Genomic DNA, 18,614 nt, shown 5'->3' on the forward strand with positions numbered 1-18,614 from the left:
CGGGCGGGCGGGCAGGCGGGCTGGCAGGCCGAGGCACCTCCCCTAGCTCCGCCCCTCCGCTCTACCGTCCGCGGCTCGCAGGTGTCTATTGGTTGGAGGTACTGCCACTCCAACTTAGATTCGCTCCCTATCCTCTCTCTCATTGGTCCTAAGAAAAAGACAACCTGCTACGATTGGTCCTGTGTCCTGCTATTTCCGTTCGGCCACGGAGTTCAATTACGCACCCTAGAACCGCCCCCTCCGCGAGACAGAGTCCAACTGTGATTGGGTCTCAACCCCTCGCTCCAAGAAAGGAGGGAGGGACGTGTAGGAAGGCGGGGGAACGGGACTAAAGAGGCGGGACTTGGGTTGAACGGAACCAATAGACGGATAGCTGGCCCCCGCAGACGTCGCAGATTCGTCGGGCATGTCCTACTTCCGCCCTCGATTGGGCGGTTGTGGGGGCGGGCGAAGGGCGACGGCCCGTAGAGAAGGGAGGGAGAGAAGGTGGAGGGAGAACTGTCACTCAGCTAGGCTGGGATAGGTAGAGCGACGCCTGCAATTCCCTGCTGCAGAAAAGGGGCTGGGCGGGGCCAGAGAGCATCAGATGTTTACTGCGCAAGCGCCTCCCTCTGCATTTTTTTTTTCCCCCTCCACTCCTCCACCCCGGACTCCTTAAATCCCTTTCCTGGAATCAGTCCTGCCTGTCTCCTTCCAACGGGTCAGGACTCAGGAGATTTAGAGTCCCAGAGCAGAGAGCTCTATAATGCAAAGATCGTCTTAGAGACGAGCTTCGAACTGGGGTCCAGCGAGGTCAAACGACTCGCCCAAGGCGCCACATCCTACAAGTGAAAGAATCCAATTTTCTATTTCAGATTTTTAACAACATTTCCCTTTCTGTTCCTCCCCAACCAAAATGTCCAGAGCAACTTTTGTTATAGTAGTTATAAAGTCAAAGTTGAAGCTTGGCTAAGGCGGCTTCAGTAATCCTGGCTACTCTGGAGACTGAGATCTGGAGATCACGGTTCCAAGCCAGCCCAGGCAAAAAAAAGTCAGAGACTCATTTCCCAATTAACCACCAAAAAGCCAAAGTGGAGGTGTGGCTCAACTCCACCCTTGAGTGAAAAAGCTCTGGGCCATTGCCAGGACCCTGAGTTCAAGCCCTAGTCCTGGCATAAACAAATACATAATGTTGACTCCTTTACCAAACTCACAAAGCCTCCCAGACAAGAACGAATGACACCTCTTGCTTCCTAGCTCAGCCACTGGTTTTAATAAGGAAAGGGTAAATTTGCTTGGGCTGGGCCCCCACCCCCTTAGGCTGGCTCCCCAGGGACACTTTGGTTGACAGGCTCTGGCTTAAGTCAAGATGCCAAAATTCCAACGCCCTGGGCTATTGAGAAATTTGGGCCAAAGGGAACTGGAACAATCCATTTCTGTCACTTCTAGGAACTAAATTCCACCCCTGTAACTTTTCGTAATCTCCGAAGCCCTGTATTCCTGGCATGAACCTACAAGGTAGGTCCCTGGGTCCTGAGAACGACCCACTCTTAGTGGTGGGAGGAGCTTGCAAAGAGCCTACCTTCCAAATTCAATGGACTGGTCCATCTGGATTCCCAGGAGTGGGATTTGGGAAAGTCCATTCTGGATTCTAGAGGGCAGATATCCTTCAGATGTTTTAGTGAGTGGAAGAGTCCATTTGTAATATGGAAAGGGGGAGGGGTATGCTCCTAAATTGCAATCCATTAAGATTTAAGCAAGCAAACAAAAATATTAGTACCAGAACTTGAAGAAGTCTTACTTAAGGAAAGATGTGAAACATTCCAATATTTGGGAGGAAAAATGTCATAAAAATACTTTCTTTTAAAAAATCCGGATTTTTTTAAAAATGTGGATTTTTAACACTTTTTAGTATTGAAGAAACATCTATAGAACAGGGGGAAAAAACTGCCCCTAAATAGGGCAGAGAAGCACCTTCCCCGCCCCAATCCTCCAGCTCCTCATTCATCCATCATTCCCCATTCTTTGGAGATGGGGTTCACTCTGGGCTCTTAGTGTGGGGTGAGGGCAGTTAGATTGCCCCAAGACTCCAGAAAAGAATGAGCCACACATTTCTTTTTTGGGGGGGGGGAGGGGGGGGTCTGGTCATGTGGCCTGAACTCTGGGCCTGGGCGCTGTCCCTCAGCTCTTCAGCTCAAGGCTAGCGCTCTGCCACTTGAGCCACAGTGCCACTTCCGGCTTTTTTCTTTTTGTTTATGTGGTGCTGAGGAATGGAACCCAGGGCCTCAGGCATGCAAGGCAAGCGCTCTACCCCTGAGCCTTCTTCCCATTCCCAAGCCACACATTTTTTTTTTTTTTTTTTTGCCAGTCATGGTACCTGAACTCTGGGCCTGGGCACTGTCCCTCAGCTCTTCAGCTCAAGGCTAGCGCTCTACCACTTGAGCCACAGCACCACTTCCAGCTTTTTCTGCTTATGTGGTGCTGAGGAATCGAACCCAGGGCCTCATGCATGCAAGGGCAAGCACTCTACCACTGAGCTACCTTCCTAGCCCCGCCACACATTTCTTAAGCCTAGCCCTAAAGCACCTGCCCTAAGGGTGAGCAAGATGGGGAACCCACCAAACCTTTTGAAGAACCGGCGCACTAGGATCCGGGAATTGGCCAGTCATAACCCCGCCCCATATGATCATTGGTTAATCCTGTTGAGTTACAGCAGTGCAGTCCAATGGGAGCACAGTGGGTGGGACACGTATAACCAATTGACTCCAGCCATATTGTCAATAATAAAAAGACATAAATGAATTTAACTTCGATAACAGATGCCAGTGTTTATAATAGAATGATGACAACTATAAAAAATATAAAGCCGGGCGCCGGTGGCTCACGCCTGTCATCCTAGCTACTCAGGAGGCTGAGATCTGAGGATCGCCGTTCAAAGCCAGCCCGAGCAGGAAAGTCCATGAGACTCTTATCCCCAATAAACCACTAGAAAACCAGAAGTGGCGCTGTAGCTCAAGCGGTGGAGCGCTCGCCTTGAGCTGAAGAACGCTGGGACAATGCCCAAGCCCAGAGTTCAAGCCCCATGACCGACAAAATATAGATAGATAGATAGATAGATAGATAGATAGATAGATGTATCATAAGGCAGTTTTCTATCCTGTACATACACACACACAAAAAGTTGTTTAATATATGTTGCATATCCAAGTATGTACCAAATAAACTCTCTATATTCGTTCCAAGACTTTATTTATTGCTGGTCTTGGGGCATGAACTTATGGGCCTGCGCTGGTGATCTACTAATTGAGCAACAACTCCATTTCCGGTTTTTTTGGGTAGTTAATTAGAGATAAGAGTCTCACAGGCTTTTTCTGTCCTGCCTGGCTTTGAACCTTGATCCTCAGATCTCCACCTCCTGAGTAGCTAGGATGACAGGCATGAACCACCGGTGCCCCGCTATATTTCGTTTTTAAGACAGGGTCTAAAACCGGGTCCCGGTGGCTCACACCTGTCATCCTAGCTACTCAGGAGGCTGAGATCTGAGGATCCGTGGTTCAAAGGCAGCCCCGGCAGGAAAGTCCGTGAGACTCTTATCTCCAATAAATCACTCAGAAAACCGGAAGTGGCGCTGTGGCTCAAGCGGTAGAGCGCTCGCCTTGAGTTGAAGAGCTGAGGGACAGCACCCAGGCCCAGAGTTCAGGCCCCACGACCGACCAAAAGAAAAAAAAAAACAACGAAATATAACTGGTCACCAAATATATAGCTCCCAAGCATAATTCTAGCCACTCGGGAGGACTGAAATCCAGAGGATTGTGGTTCAAAGCCAGCCTGGGCAGGAAAGAATATCTCCAAAATAACCAAACAGAAGCAAGGATGATGGCTTTGGGGACGGAGTGGGGAGAGAGCTGTATGATCCCACAATTCCCATCAGTGAGGGGAAACATGGAGCTCTCTCCAGAACCAGTGGCTTGGCCCACTCTGGTGAGCTCTGGATGGGAAGGCGGGAATCCACTGCAGGTGGAACTAGAATCCAGGGCTGGAAGAGTCCATGTGGGCCCTGGGGGTGGGGGGCGGAGCAAGGGCGCCATGTGCCAGCACCTTGCACCTCATGTCCCCCCCCCTCCCCAGGACCCGGTGGTCGTGCCCTTTGTGAGTCAGCTGAGGGGGCCAGGGGCTGTGCGGGCCAGGGGATTTAGAGTAGGTGGTGAGACTCCCCAGGGGAGCAGGCCCCCCACGCCATGGCGAGCGTGGTCGTGAAGACAATCTGGCAGTCCAAAGAGATCCATGAGGCTGGGGACCCCCCCGCGGGGGTCGAGAGCCGCTCCCAGCTGGTCCCGGAGGCTCCCGGGGGAGTGACCAGCCCGGCCAAGGGAATCACGAAGAAAAAGAAGGCAGTGTCGTTCCACGGGTGGGTTTGCCGCACGCTGTCAGGGACGGCCCTAGGGCCCAGCCCTTTCTCCAACTGAGTTCGAGTCCCACCATGGGTGCTGGAGGAAGAGGAGGGGGCAGATGGCGGGGAAGGGGGGGGAGGGGGGCAGGGAAGAAGGAGGAGAAGCAGGGTGGAGAAGAAAAACAGCCGGCAGTAGGGACTGGCTTGAGGAGAGAAGAAATCAGGCAGTGGGTGGAGGCAGAAAATAAAAGCTGGCATCCAGGGGGTGCCGTCCAGCAGGCAGTGGGGGGGCTGGCCCTCAGTATTGGGGGGACAACTTGACCTTTCTACCTGTTCCTCCTTGGCAGGGTGGAGCCGCGAATGTCCCATGAGCCAATGCACTGGTGTCTGAACCTTAAAAGGTCCTCAGCCTGCACCAACGTGTCCTTGCTCAACCTGGCCGCAGTAGAGCCCGACTCCTCTGGGACAGACTCGACCACAGAGGACAGTGGCCCGCTGGCCCTGCCCGGGCCTCCTGCCTCCCCCACGCCACCCTGGGCTCCAGATGACCCAGACATCACAGAACTTCTGGTGAGGAGTTCTGGGTGGAGAAAGAGAGAGAGGGAGGAGTTTCTCAATTTGGTTGAGTGGGCTTAGAAAGAGAAAGCTCTAGAAGTTGAAGCCCCAGTGGAGAAACCAACACCTTCTTTGATAGATCAACCCTGAGTCCAGTAGGTGAGCATTTAGTCAAAACCTCTAAATGCCCCAGGTATTTCTGGGATCACATCTGGATCTTGAAGATAAAGAAAAAGTGTCCAGGCACTGTGAACAGCATGTACAAAGGGACAGGGGCTGAAAAGAGTGTGGTATGGAGATGAGGATGGAGGAAGTGAAAGGTATAAAGTCACCCAGGGTGCAAAATACCAGTGTCTTGGCTGAGAGTAATGGGGAACCAGTGTGGGTTCAGGAGAGAGGGGGAAGAACTTGAGAATTTGGCTCAATTCTTACTCCAAATGCCTTGATTATAAGCATGTGCCCACCACTCTTGGTTTTGTTTTTCCTTCATAGATATTCTAGAAAGGAATTGGTATAGTGACCCAGTTTAAAGAAGAAAGCAAGGGCTGGAAAGGTGGCTCAGTGGTAGAGTGCTTGCCTTGCATGCCTGAGGCCCTGGGTTCGATTCCTCAGCACCACATAAGCAAAAAGAAAAAAGCCGGAAGTGGCGCTGTGGCTCAAGTGGTAGAGCGCTAGCCTTAAGCTGAAGAGCTGAGGGACAGTGCCCAGGCCCAGAGTTCAGGCCCCATGACCGGACCCTCCCCCCCAAAAAGAAGAAAACAAAACAGCAGCAAGAAAACAAAAAATTGGGGTACAGAGAGCTGAAGTGACCTCCCAAGGTCATGGCCAAAGAGTTGGTGAGAAGCAGGGGCAGGACTAGAATTCAGGCTGCTGGGGTCACTGCTAAGGCAAAAATCCTTTCCTCAGCCCTTCAAGGTGGTGTCCACCTGTAATCCCAGCACTTGGGAGGCTGAGGCAGGAGGACTGCAATTCAAGGTCAGCTTTTTTTTTTTCCCCCTAAGATACTTCTGGGTGGGAGGAAAAGTGGAAGCAAGACACTGGTGACAGAGGCCAGGGAGGTCAGAGCTGGTTGAGAGTCAAGGTAGGAGGCCAGCTGGGGGTGGAGACTGCCAGCCAGCTCCCTTCTTCCTGACTCCTGCAGTCCTTCTGCCTCCCACCTCCCTCAGTGTGGCTCTCAGACAGTTCTAGCAGCCTTTGCTGCCTCCCACCAGAGCTATTTCTGAGTCATATCCCCCAGCGCCTGCTGAGACTGGGAAAGAGCCTTGGGCCAGGAGATCAAGGGCATCTGAGCTGCTAGAGGCTGGGGGAGGACTGGCCTCTTCTCCTCTGCAAAAGAAAGAAAGGAAAAAAAAAAAAAAAGTAATGGCAGCTCTTGCTTTGGGACTCCTGCAGGAGCTGGGAGAAGGGCAGAGCAGATACTGGGCCCCCAGCCATGAAGCTACATCAAGAGAGATCATGGGAAAGGGTAGGAGGAGGGTGAGGGACCCAGTGAAAGGTTGAGGGGGGGGGATAAGGGATGGTAACAAACCTAGAAGAGAGGGGGACAAAGACCCAGAGAGAGAAAGAGGGGAACAGAGACCAAGAGAAGGGGACAGACACAGAGAGAAGGGGTCAGAGACACAGAGGGAGACAGAGACTCAAAGAAGGGGACAGAGAAGAAAGAGGACTGAGACAGATTGAGAGGTTGAGGGGTGGGGGAGAGGAGGAGGAAGAGAGAAGAGGACAAAGAGATGAGGGGGACAGAGTCCTAGAATGGGATAGAGGCCCTGGTGAAGAGTGACATCTTAGAGTGCTGATTTGGGACAGATCAGATTAGCAACACACTGTAGGTATTGGTCATCTACTGCTGCAAGACAAATTAGCCCCAAATTTAGAACACAGCACCACTGGTATAACTTCATTGGAAGGCGCTGTGTACAGGGATCAGATGAGGCTGCAAGCAACATTTCATCTGATGGCTAGAGAACATGCCACCTAGATGGCACCTCTGAAAGCCCTTGTTGGAAGCTTCCACTCCTTCCTGGATGTTGGCTGGAGATCTCACGTTAGAGCTATCATTCCCCACAGCAGGAAAGAGGAAGCAAGAAACCATTGCTAGCTTCTTCAGTTCCACTGATTCCAGCCCAGACCTAAAAAAGGAAACAAAGCTTTGGCTTTGTCAAACTCTTTTTCTCTATGGATAGGATCATGTCTTTTTCCCACTTTATTCTACTGATATGGTATATGATATTGGTTTTCCTATATTGAACCAACCTTGCATTCTTCCTAATTGACGTAATATATATATACACACTACCATTACTGAATTTGCTTTATTATCTTTTTTCTTTTCCATTCCTGTGGCTTGAGCTCCTGTAGCCTGGGCACTGTCCCTGAGCTTCTTTTGCTCAAGACTAGCACTTTACCACTTGAGCCACAGTGCCATCTCTGTCTTATTCTGTTTATGTAGTACTGAGGAATCAAACCCATAGCCTCATGCATATTAGGCAAGCACACTACCACTAAGCCACATTCCCAGCCCCACCTGCTTTATTATCTTTAAGTCTCAGGAAGGATGTATTTTTGTATAACATAGTTCAAGTAGGAAGGAAAGAGAAAGAGAAACAGTCCCATCCATTTTCCTGCAAATGACACCACTTCAATCTTCTTTATTGCTAAATAATACTGCTCATTATTTACCACATTTTCGTTATCTGTTGTTAGGTATCTAATTGGAGGCTCTTTCCTCCAAATAATCACACATATACATACAAAAAAAGCCCGAAGGGTGGCTATAGTTTAAGCCAGCAACAGTAATAGAGGCAGGTGACAGTGTCTAGGTCCTGAATTCAAGCCTCAGTTCTGGCACAAAAAGTAATTAAATAAAGTATTTGATTAAAGCTGGTGCCAGTGATTCATGCCTGTGATTCTAGCTACCCGGGAGGCTGAGATCTGATCATATCGATTCAAAGCCAGCCCTAGCAGACAAATCTGATTCTTATGTCCAATTAACCAGCACAAAGCTAAAAGTGGGACTGTGGCTCAAGTGATAGAGCACCAACCCTGAATGAAAAAGCTGAGCAAGAGCTCAATGCCTTGAGTTCAAGCCCCTAGTAGTAGCACCAAAATAATAAAACAATCAAAATCCAAACTTCCTCAGGAACAGTGGCTCTGGATTACCTTACCAACCCTGCCTTTTATTTTATTTTATTTTTTGTCTTTTTCTTTTTTTGGTACTGGGGATCAAACCCAGGACGTTGCACTTGCTAGGCAAGCGCTTTGCCACTGAGCTACATCCCAGCCCAAACCCTGCCTTTTATATGAGCCATGGAGTCCTTTTTCTTTGCTCTTTTTTGCAGTGTACTTGCTAGGCAACAGCTCTACCACTGAGCCATATCCCTAGCCCTTGTGGGTTTGTTTTATTTTCTTTTGTTTGTGCTAGTCCTGGGGTTTGAACTCAGGCCTTGGGTACTATTTCTAAGTTTTTTTGCTCAAGGCCAGTGTTCTCCCACTTAAGCTACAACTCCACTTCTGGCTTTTTTGAAGTTTATTGGAGCCAAGAGTCTCATGAACTTTCCTGCATGGCCTGGATTCGAACTGTGATCCTCAGATTTCAGCCTCCTGTGTAGCTAGGATTACAGGTGTGAGCCACTGATGCCTGGCTTAGTTTTGTTGTTGTGGGCTTTTTTTTTGGGGGGGGGAGGTCTGGTTGTGGGCCTGAACTCTGGGCCTGGGCGCTGTCCCTCAGCTCTTCAGCTCAAGGCTAGTGCTCTATATCTTGAGCCACAGCGCCACTTCCAACTTTTTTTCTTTTTGCTTATGTGGTGCTGAGGAATCGAACCCAGGGCCTCAGGCATGCAAGGCAAGTGCTCTACCACTGAGCCACCTTCCCAGCCCACGTTGTGGGCTTTTTTGATGGTCATGGGGTTTGAACTCAGGGCCTAGGCATTGTCCCTCAGCTCTCTTGCTCAAGGTTAGAACTCTACAACTTTGAACCATAGTGCCACTTCCAGTTTTCTAGTGGTTAAGTGGAGATAGGAGTCCCAACGACTTTCCTGCCTGGTCTGGCTTTGACCCTTGATCCTCAGATCTCACCACCTGAGTAGCTAGGTTTACAGGCATGAGCCACCAGTGTCCAGCTAATTTTAACTATTAAAATGTGGCAAACATTCACATAGATTGTCTCCTCCCCTAAGTGTGTGTTGCTGTTACTGAGTAGTTGTTTGTTTTATTTTATTATGTTTTGAGACAGAGTCTCAGCTGGCTTCAAATTCACAACTGTCCTGCCTCAGACTCCTTAGTGCTGGAATTACAGGTGTGTGCTACCATGCCTGGCTTCTTATTTTAACTTTTATTTTGAGAGGATGTAATGTAGGGCCACACATATGCTAAGTAAGCACTCTACCACTCAGCCACATACCCCAACTTTTTTTTCTAGCAGAATACTGGGGTTTCAATTCTAGGCCTGGCAATTGTTAGATACTCAAACTACATGAGCCGAATCCCCCATGTCTTTTCATTTTTATGATATTTTTCAACTAAGGTCTCATTTTATGCCATGGCCAGCCAGCATGGACATTTGTCCAAAGAATGGCTGCCAGTTTTGCTTTCCAGACAATTGGGGAAAATAGAGAATTCTCATTTTCTGATGCCTTTTTTTTAAAAAGCATGACTCTAAAATTGATAGACTAGTTCCACCCCCACTCCATTGGCAGGAAAGGAGTCACATGACCAGAGTTGTCTGCAATGGATTCTGGGAAATGTAGTCCGAATAATCATGTGTCAAGCGAAGGCTTGAAGTCCAGAGACTACATCCTGCCACCATTCCTCAGAAGGAGGCATAAAGCATTTTCTGGTGGTATAGAGTGATGATCTGAGGTCACATGTCATGGTTTAAAACAAAGTTTCTGAGTTTAAATCCTAGAAAGTTAAGAAATAGGAGCCTGCTGGGTACCAGTGTCTAATTCCTGTAATCCTAGCTACTTAGGAGGCCAAAATTAGTAGGAGTATCACAGTGTGACTGCAAAAAGTTCAGGCAGGAAGTTTGCAATTCCCCATCTTACCCAATAGCCGGGCAAGGTGAGGCACACCTGTCATCTCAGCCATAGCAAGAATCCTGAAATAGGAGAATCACAGTCCATGAAGATGCCCTGGCAGAAATGGAGACCCTGTCTCAAAAATGGCTGGAAGTTTGGCTCAGCAGTAGAGTACCTGTCTAGCAAGGGCAAGGATTTCACACTCTAGAACCAAGGCTGAAAAGGAAATGTTTCTAGATAATATGGAGAAAATCCTGCAATAATAACTAATATTGATAAGTAAAAAACTAAATCCTGGTTAGGCCATCTAATATGTTATCTACCTGAAAGAACATGGGATGTCCCTCTCTGAGATCTTCTTTCCCCACATCTTACATGGGCCAAATCATCTCAAGAGATTTGGTTATGGGGAAGAAAAGACATTATCTGCATGGGTGCTGGACCTGATGGTACACAAATGCTCAAATCTGGAAAGTGGACTCGTCTTACCATTCCCAATGGCTTACAGAAAACATCAGAGCATATATTTGCACAGTTTGAGGTTCTCTTACCATTCCCAATGGCTTACAGAAAACATCAGAGCATATATTTGCACAGTTTGAGGTTCTCTTTTGTTGGTACTAAATTTGAAGATTGTAGTTGCTCTACCACTTGAGCCACACACCTTCAGCCCTTTTTGTTTTACTTACTTTTTCTTTTTCTTTTTTTTTTTTTGGGTCCGGTCGTGGGGCCTGAACTCTGGGCCTGGGTGCTGTCCCTCAGCTCTTCAGCTCAAGGCTAGCGCTCTACCACTTGAGCCACAGCGCCACTTCCAGCTTTTTCTTTTTGCTTATGTGGTGCTGAGGAATCGAACCCAGGGCCTTGAGCATGCAAGGCAAGCGCTCTACCACTGAGCCACCTTCCCAGCCCCTTTACTTACTTTTTCAAATAGTGTCTCATAGTTTATGTCTGGGGCCAACCTGGATCGCAATCCCCTTATTTTATACTTCCTAAGTAGCTGGGATCACAGGCCTACCCCTATCATGTGCAGCTATTGGTTGAGATGAGATCTTGCTAACTTTTTGCCTGGGCTGGCTTCAAACCTCTTTTCCAGGTTTCTGGAGTAGCTGGGGTTACAGGCATGAGACACTCTATGCTGTCATTAACAGTTTACCAGTTTACCTTTTTATTTCTACCTCAAGATCTGAATAGCTCTCCAAGCACAACATGAAGAAGCAATGTCTATCCTAAGATTCTTGACTCAGAGTCAAAGAGGCGCTGCCCCTGACCAAAGTCACAAATCATCCCAAGACAAAATCTGGGTGTGAACACAGCCTCCTAGTTCTAGAATTTATCTTCGGGTTGACACACGGATTGAAACCCCCCCTCTCCCGTCCCATCTCCTCCTCTTCTCCCAGAGTGGGGTCAATAGTGGATTGGTCCGTGCCAAAGACTCCATCACCAGCTTGAAGGAAAAGACCACCCGAGTTAACCAACATGTACAAACCCTGCAGGTATGAGGAGCCCCTTCTCCCCCAAATACTCCCTCTTCATTTGAGTACCTCTTAGATAGAGCCTGCTCTGCAGTCAATTTATAGCCCAGATTGTTGTTTGAGAATTAGAAGGAAAAGATTTCTGGGCTGCTCCCTCCAGCTTTGGCTAACCCTCCTGTCTTCCATGCTTAAGAGCGAGTGTTCTGTGCTGAGCGAGAATCTAGAAAGAAGGCGTCAGGAAGCAGAAGAGTTGGAAGGGTATTGTAGTCAACTCAAGGTGAGGTGCTAAGGGTGTGGGGTAGGATGGGGTGAAGACAATAGGAATAAAGAATATGGACTAGCCAGACACCAGTGGTTCACACTTACAATCCTAGCTACTCAGGGTCTGAGAGCTGAGGATCCTGGTTCAAAGCCAGCCTGGGCAGGGAAGTCTGTGAGGCTTCCAAAAAAACTAGAAGTCTGTGAGATCCCCAAAACTAGAAGTGCTGGGTGCCCGTGGCTCATGCCTATCATCCTAGCCACTCAGGAGGCTGAGATCTGAGGATCACAGTTCAAGGCCAGCCTGGGCAGGAAAGTCTGTGAGACTCGTTTCCAATAAACCACCAGAAAACTGGAAGTGGTGCTGTGGTTCAAGTGGTAGAGCACCATTTTTGAACAAAATGCCAAGCAAAAACATGAAGCCCTAAGTTCATGTCCCAGTAATGGAACTGAAAAAAAAAAAAAATGAAGAGAAGGGAAGGAATGGAATGAGGGGTATATAAGAGTTGGGAGGACGTGGGGGTGGGGGGTGTAGTACAGGAAAAGTTTGGCTAAGAAGGGAGAGGTCCCTTTAGCCAAGGGGGTGAATCCTGTTTGCAGGGAGGGGAGGGATCCTTAGGGAAATAGCAAGGCTAAGGGTCGGGAGGCAGAACTGGAATGGGAAGGTAGGGCCTGCGCCCTGATATCCTGGCCCAGGAGAACTGCCGGAAGGTGACCCGATCGGTGGAAGACGCTGAAATCAAAACCAACGTCTTGAAACAGAATTCTGCCCTCCTGGAGGTAAGGTGGGAAGGGGAGATGGGCCTAGTGTTTGTGGGGGAAAAGAGATCCACCGCCGAAGGATCTTTCTGCCCTGCCACCATCCCTACTGCCACACCCAGCTGGGTGGCTCTCCTCCCCCGCCCCTTCCTCCTCCCTTCCCCCCTGCAGTCACCTGCAAGTCACAGAGACAGCAAGTCCTGCCCAAGTGTGTGCTGGTGTCATTCTTCCCGAGGGGCAGGCACACAGAGGGCCTGGATTGGGGGCGGATGGAGCCAGGGTGGCAGGCTAGCCGACGTTGAAATGGATTGGGCTCCAGCTGGACCTCCATCTCTTCCCTTAAGGCCAGTCAGTGGAAGGCTCTTTAGACATGGGGAGAGCTGGGATGGATTGGCGGCTGGCATGGGGTTGGATGCCATGACCCCTTTCCGCCCAGGAGAAGCTGCGTTACCTCCAACACCAACTTCAGGACGAGACTCCGAGGAGGCAGGAGGCTGAGATGCAGGAGCTGGAGCAGAAGCTGGAGGCCGGCCTCTCCCGGCACGGCCTGTGCCCCTCTGCTGTGAACCAGGGTTGCTCCGGGTCCTCGGGGAACTCCGAGGACACCCCGCGGCCGCGCTGCCTGGCCCCCGGGGCCTGGGGAGTTGGGTCCCGGGCAGGGGAGGCCCCCTACGTGAGCGAGCAGGAGTTGCAAAAGGTCTCAGCCGGCTTGGAAGAGCTGAGGTGGGCAGGGCCGAGGGGTGGGGCTGGGAGAGGCTGGGTGGGCGGGGCCTGGGTGGGCGGGGACGAAGGGGGCGTGTGGCCCTGAGCAGCTGGTGTGGGAGGGGACAAAGGGATGGGCCCTGGAGGAGGTAAGGGGGTGTGTCCTGGAAGCGGTGTGGGCGGGGATGTGGGTGTGGCCTCAACGTGGGGGGTGGGGCCCTGGGTGGAACTTTTAATAATGGAAGTGGACGGGACTAGGGTAACAAAAACCATCTTGAGCGTGGCTTAGGGGTGCAGTCTAGGGAGAGTTCTGGGGTAGTAATCTTTACGGGCAGATCTCTTTTTTTTTTTGTTGGTCGTGGGACTTGAGCTCTGGGCCTGGGCGCTGTCACTCAGCTCTTTTGCTCAAGGCTAGTACTCTACTACTTGAGCCACAGCTCCACTTCCGGTTTTCTGGTGGTTAATTGGAGGTAAGAATCTCACAGGGACTATCCAGCCTGACTTTGAACCGCGATACTCAGATCTCAGCCTCCTGAGTAGCTGGGATGACAGGTGTGAGCCACGGGCACCCGGCCATAGGTCATTCCTTGAAGAACTAATTTTTGAGATTGGGACTGATGGGTTTGAGATTTCTTGGTGTCTTAGGCGCCAAACTAGACAGGGTTGTGAGGAGCAGAGCCTTGTGGTTGCAACTGGGGAGTCCAGGTTCAAGTCAGGCTAGCCAACGGGGAGAGAGAATAAAGGCAGCACTCAGTATTTCCACAAATAGATGGCATGAGGGAATTCGGGGAGCAGCTGGGTCTGGATGTTGGAAGACCGTGTTCTCCTTGAATGGGACTAATAGCCAAGTGACCAATCCTTGTCCCCACCCAGGAGGGAGGTGTCCTCGCTGACCGCCCGGTGGCACCAGGAGGAGGGAGCCGTGCAGGAGGCCCTGCGGCTGCTCGGGGGACTGGGCGGTCGACTGGACGGCTTCCTGGGCCAGTGGGAGCGGGCACAGCGCGAGCAGGCGCAGTCAGCGCGGGGCTTGCAGGAGCTGCGAAGTCGAGCTGACGAGCTGTGCACCATGTAAGGGCTGCATGGGGCTGGGGGGGAATGGGGAGGACGCCAAGAAGAGGGGAGCCGAGTCAACTGAGGGCAGGATTTAAGGAAACGGGTGAGCCAATCAACTGGGTCCGAGTGCTTCAGAACAGCCAATCAGACAACAGGAAAGCATTCCATACGGAAAGGGGTGTGTTCAACACCTTATAAGGTTAAGGGGCGGGGACAAACGGAATCAAGGAAGGCCAATCAGAGAACGGGACCAGAGGCAGTCAGCTATTAAGTGTGAAAGTGTGAAGCGGTTTGGGAGACAAGTAACTGCAGGTCCTTGGCTAATAGTGGGTGCAGGCTTGAGAGGAGAGGACTGCTCAGCACTGGTACCTCTCCTGCCCCAGGGTGGAGCGGTCCGCCGTGAACATGGCTTCACTAAGGAGCGAACTGGAGGGGCTGGGCCCAGTGAAACCGATTCTGGAAGAGCTGGGACGGCAATTTCAGAACTCTCGAAGGGGACCTGACCACTCCATAAACCTGGATCGGTCCTCCCAAGGCTCCTGTACCCGCTGCGCCAGGTATGGGGGGTGAGGCTGGTACCTTCTGGGACGTCAGAATTGAAATATATTGAAAGAGATTTGACACTATTAGCCAAGGATAGGGGAGTCTGTCCCTTGGGAGACAAAGAATCCCAGTACAGGCCAAATGCCTGTGGCTTACTCCTGTAATCCTAGCTACTCAGAAGGCTGAGATCTGAGGATCACGGTTCAAAGCCAGCCCAGGCAGGAAAGTCCGTAAGACTCTTATCCCCAATATACCACTCAGAAAACCAGAAGTGGCGCTGTGTCTCAAGTGGTAGAGAGCTTGCCTTGAGCTAAAGAGCTGAGGGACAGCGCCCAGACCCAGAGTTCAAGCTCCATGACCGATACCCCACCCCACCCCCAAAAAAAAATGAAAAGTGGAGCTGTGGCCCAAGTGGTGAAAACAGGCCTAGGCCCTGAGTTCAAACCACACACACACACATCCCTTTGCATTTGGGGACCCGCCAATCATGCTGTATTATGAGAGCCAAGTTTCCTCCCTCCCCATTAGATAATATTAGTTTCTTGAGGAGCTGGAGGAAGACTTGATACATTGAGAGGATCCTGTTTCCAAGTGCATTGTAGGAAGGCTCCGGTGTGATTCAAGTGGGAGACAGGGTGTCTAAATATGTTGTGCAGAAAGTGAGCTCTCAGTGTATCCTGGAAAATCAAGGTGGGGGCGGGGGGGGGGGGGCGGTTCCCAGAACTTCATAAGATCAGATTTAACTGGTGCACTGGGAGGCCAGTCTGGTGCCTTTTGAGTAGTAAGTGAAGGTCACCTGGTGAACCATTCGTGGTGCATGGTGGGCAGGTTGCATTAGGTGGAGGGTAGGGTAGGATAGGGTAGGATGCTGGGGCATCCTGGGAATGGAGTCGGTATGGCCCTCTACCCTTCCCCCAGCCAGGGGCAGCAGTTGTCCACGGAGTCCTTGCAGCAGTTACTGGAGCGAGCACTGACCCCACTAGTGGATGAGGTGAAGCAAAGAGGTCTGGCTCCTGCCTGTCCTAGCTGCCAGCGGCTACACAAGAAGATTCTGGTACCAGGGACCATGGGCTACCACGTTCCATTTTGCTTTTCTGTCAGAGCAGGGGATGGGGAACCCTGGGCATACGGGTATGCTGGTGCCAGGCAGGAAGGGAAGGGCCAGGCTGGGGACAAGCAGGCATTGGGAAAGGCCTTGCTATGATTCGTGAGGGGGTGGGACAAATAGCTTGGTGGTTACTGAGTCATGGACCCATCATGAGTAAACTTGGGTGATGGATTTGGGCCCAAAACATGAGTGGCCACAAGAACAGATATCAGGAAGCATGGGCCTGATTTCCTATAGATCTACAGAGAGACAGGGATCCCTGAGGCTAGACAATGGACCTAATGACAATAGATCACAGGAAGCAATTGGAACCACAGATCTTCCTGGGGTATTGCAGGACAGACTCAAGTCCCATAGCTGTTAGCACGTGGTGCATTGTAAGACCATAGAAATCCAGGGGGATCCCTAAGGGATGCTGGTGTAAGGGATATAAGATAGGTTGTGGGTGAGGCAGACAGGCGAAGTAACATGGGATATTTGTGAGCTAGAGCCATAGGTCTAATGTGTGGGAGGCCAAAGGCTTGGTGCATTGTGGAAAGTAGAGAGCCACATTGCTAGAGACAATTATGAGATGCTGGTCTCCTAGATCCTAGATGATGGGGTCTTTTCAGTGATCAGATGTAGCATGTCACCATGAACCTCCAATACAGGGTTGTTCAGGGACATTAGGGGACAATATTTTGGACATGATTTCAGGCTTGATGGAAACAGACATAGGAGCCTTTGTGAGACCAGTGCACTGTGGGATGCCAGCATCTCAGGCTGGGGGCATGATGATGGGTGGGGTGGTATATGGGCCCCATGGGACCCTGCCCCTTGCCCTCCGCGATCCAGCTCCCCCCTCCACCCCCAGCCCAGTCCAGCAAGCCCAGCGGCGCCTACACCCCTCTCCCCAGGAGCTGGAGCGCCAGGCCTTGGCCAAACACGTCAGGGCAGAGGCCCTGAGCTCCACACTTCGGCTGGCCCAAGACGAGGCCCTGCGGGCCAAGAACCTGCTGCTGACGGACAAGATGAAGCCGGAGTGAGGAAGGAGGCGGAGGGCATGGGAGGAGGGTGAGATCTTTGGAAAAGGGCCTTGCCTCTCCTTCTGCCACCATACCCAACACCCCAACTTGCCATACCCAGCACCAAGCCTCACCAGCACCGAAAGACCCTCCCCCATTGGCTGTGATTACAGGGAGAAGGTGGCCGCTCTTGACTATCTACATTTGAAGATGTGCTCCCTCCATGACCAGCTCAGCCACCTGCCGCTTGAGGGGTCTACAGGGACAATGGGGGGAGGAAGTAGTGGAGGGGCTCCCCCAAAACGTGGGGGCCCAGCCCCTGAACAATAAATGGCCTCTCATGCTGGCATGAATTATGTCTCCCTTTTGGCATCAAAGAGGGGTTACCCAGGAATCTCCCTTGAAGGAGAATGGGGTGTTAGCGAAGAGAAGGGGAATTGGTTCATTGAAGAGACAAAGAATTCCCATGAGGCCAGGTGACAGTGGCTCATGCCTGTAACTACAGAGGCTGAGATCTGAGGACTTCATCTCAAAGCCCACCCAGGGGCTGGGAAGGTGGCTCAGTGGTAGAGTGCTTGCCTTGCATGCCTGAGGCCCTGAGTTCGATTCCTCAGCACCACATAAGCAAAAAGAAAAAAGCCGGAAGTGGCGCTGTGGCTCAAGTGATAGAGCGCTAGCCTTGAGCTGAAGAGCTGAGGGACAGCGCCCAGGTCCAGAGTTCAGGCCCCATGACCGGACCCAAAAAAAAATTAAAAAAAAAAAAAAAAGCCCACCCAGACAGGAAACACTTATTTCCAATTAATCATCAGAAAGCCAAAAGTCAAGCTGTGGCTCAAGTGGTAGAGCACTAGCCTTGATTGCAAAAGCTAAGAGACTACATCCAGGCCCTGAGTTCAAGCCCCAGTACAGGCATAAAAAATAAAAATGAAGGGCTGGGAAGGTGGCTCAGTGGTAGAGTGCTTGCCTTGAATGCATAAGGCCCTGGGTTTGATTCCTCAGCACCACAAATAGAAAAAGCAGGAAATGGCACTATGGCTCAAATGGTAGAGCACTAGCCTTGAGCTGAAGAGCTGAGGGACAGCTCCCAGGCCCAGAATTCAAGACCCACAGCTGACAAAATCAATTAGAAAAAAAAAAAAAAAAAAAAATATATATATATATATATATATATATATATATATATATATATAAATGAAGTGTGCTGTTCACAGAAAAATCCACTTTTTTTTTTGTTATTGGTCATGGGATTTGAACTCTGGGCCTAGGTACTGTCCCTCAGCTCTTCAGCTCTAGGCAAGAGCTCTACCACTTGAGCCACAGTGCTACTTCATTTTCTGGTGGCTAATTGGACTTTCCTGCCTGGGCTGGCTTTGAACTGTGATCATCAGATCTCAGCCTCCGTAGCTAGGATTACAGGTGTGAGCTACCAGTGCCCTTTATTTATTTAGCCAGTCCTGAGGCTTGAACTCAGAACTGAGAACTATCCTTGAGCTGCTGCTTTTTTTTTTTTTTTTTCAGTCATGAGGCTTGAACTCTGGGCCTGGGCGCTGTCCCTCAGCTCTTCAGCTCAAGGCAAACACTCTACCACTTGAGCCACAGCACCACTTCCAGCTTTTTCTATTTATGTGGTACTAAGGGATCGAACCCAGGGCCTCATGCATGCAAGGCAAACTACCTCTGAGCCACCTTCCCAGACCTCCTTGAGGAGCTTTTTGCTCAAGTCTAGCACTATACCACTTGAGCCACAGTGCCACTTCTGGCTTTTTCTGTTTATGT

At 50.6% G+C, this 18,614-nt stretch overlaps 1 protein-coding gene across 9 annotated transcripts; it reads left to right on the forward strand.

The window, feature by feature from the left end:
• Window positions 1–4,152: 4,152 nt before the first annotated feature.
• Tsks (testis specific serine kinase substrate) lies at window positions 4,153–17,191 on the forward strand. 9 transcript variants are annotated; one of them, XM_070000476.1, is made up of 11 exons: window positions 4,153–4,387; window positions 4,717–4,939; window positions 11,337–11,432; window positions 11,605–11,688; window positions 12,339–12,449; window positions 12,865–13,151; window positions 14,004–14,198; window positions 14,567–14,740; window positions 15,645–15,780; window positions 16,688–16,887; window positions 17,012–17,191. In XM_070000476.1, exons 1-11 carry the CDS (start codon window positions 4,218–4,220, stop codon window positions 17,166–17,168), a joined length of 1,833 nt encoding a protein of 610 aa, XP_069856577.1. In that variant the 5' UTR covers window positions 4,153–4,217; the 3' UTR covers window positions 17,169–17,191. The 9 variants fall into 9 exon arrangements, with proteins under 9 accessions (XP_069856577.1, XP_069856583.1, XP_069856585.1 ...); XM_070000482.1 differs by having other exon boundaries at window positions 16,688–16,855; XM_070000484.1 differs by having other exon boundaries at window positions 16,731–16,887.
• Window positions 17,192–18,614: the final 1,423 nt, after the last annotated feature.

This window comes from Dipodomys merriami, unplaced genomic scaffold (assembly GCF_024711535.1).
Source record: "Dipodomys merriami isolate MVZ:Mamm:240054 unplaced genomic scaffold, mDipMer1.0.p SCAF_57, whole genome shotgun sequence".
Taxonomy (NCBI): domain Eukaryota; kingdom Metazoa; phylum Chordata; class Mammalia; order Rodentia; family Heteromyidae; genus Dipodomys; species Dipodomys merriami.

Bases quoted from the DNA above. Each gene is read 5' to 3' on its own strand.
- Tsks (XM_070000476.1), top strand. From the start codon at position 4,218: ATGGCGAGCGTGGTCGTGAAGACAATCTGGCAGTCCAAAGAGATCCAT. The intron at 4,940-11,336 runs GTGAGGAGTTCT...CTCTTCTCCCAG, and splicing joins CAGACATCACAGAACTTCTG to AGTGGGGTCAATAGTGGATT. The intron at 14,199-14,566 runs GTAAGGGCTGCA...CTCCTGCCCCAG, and splicing joins GCTGACGAGCTGTGCACCAT to GGTGGAGCGGTCCGCCGTGA.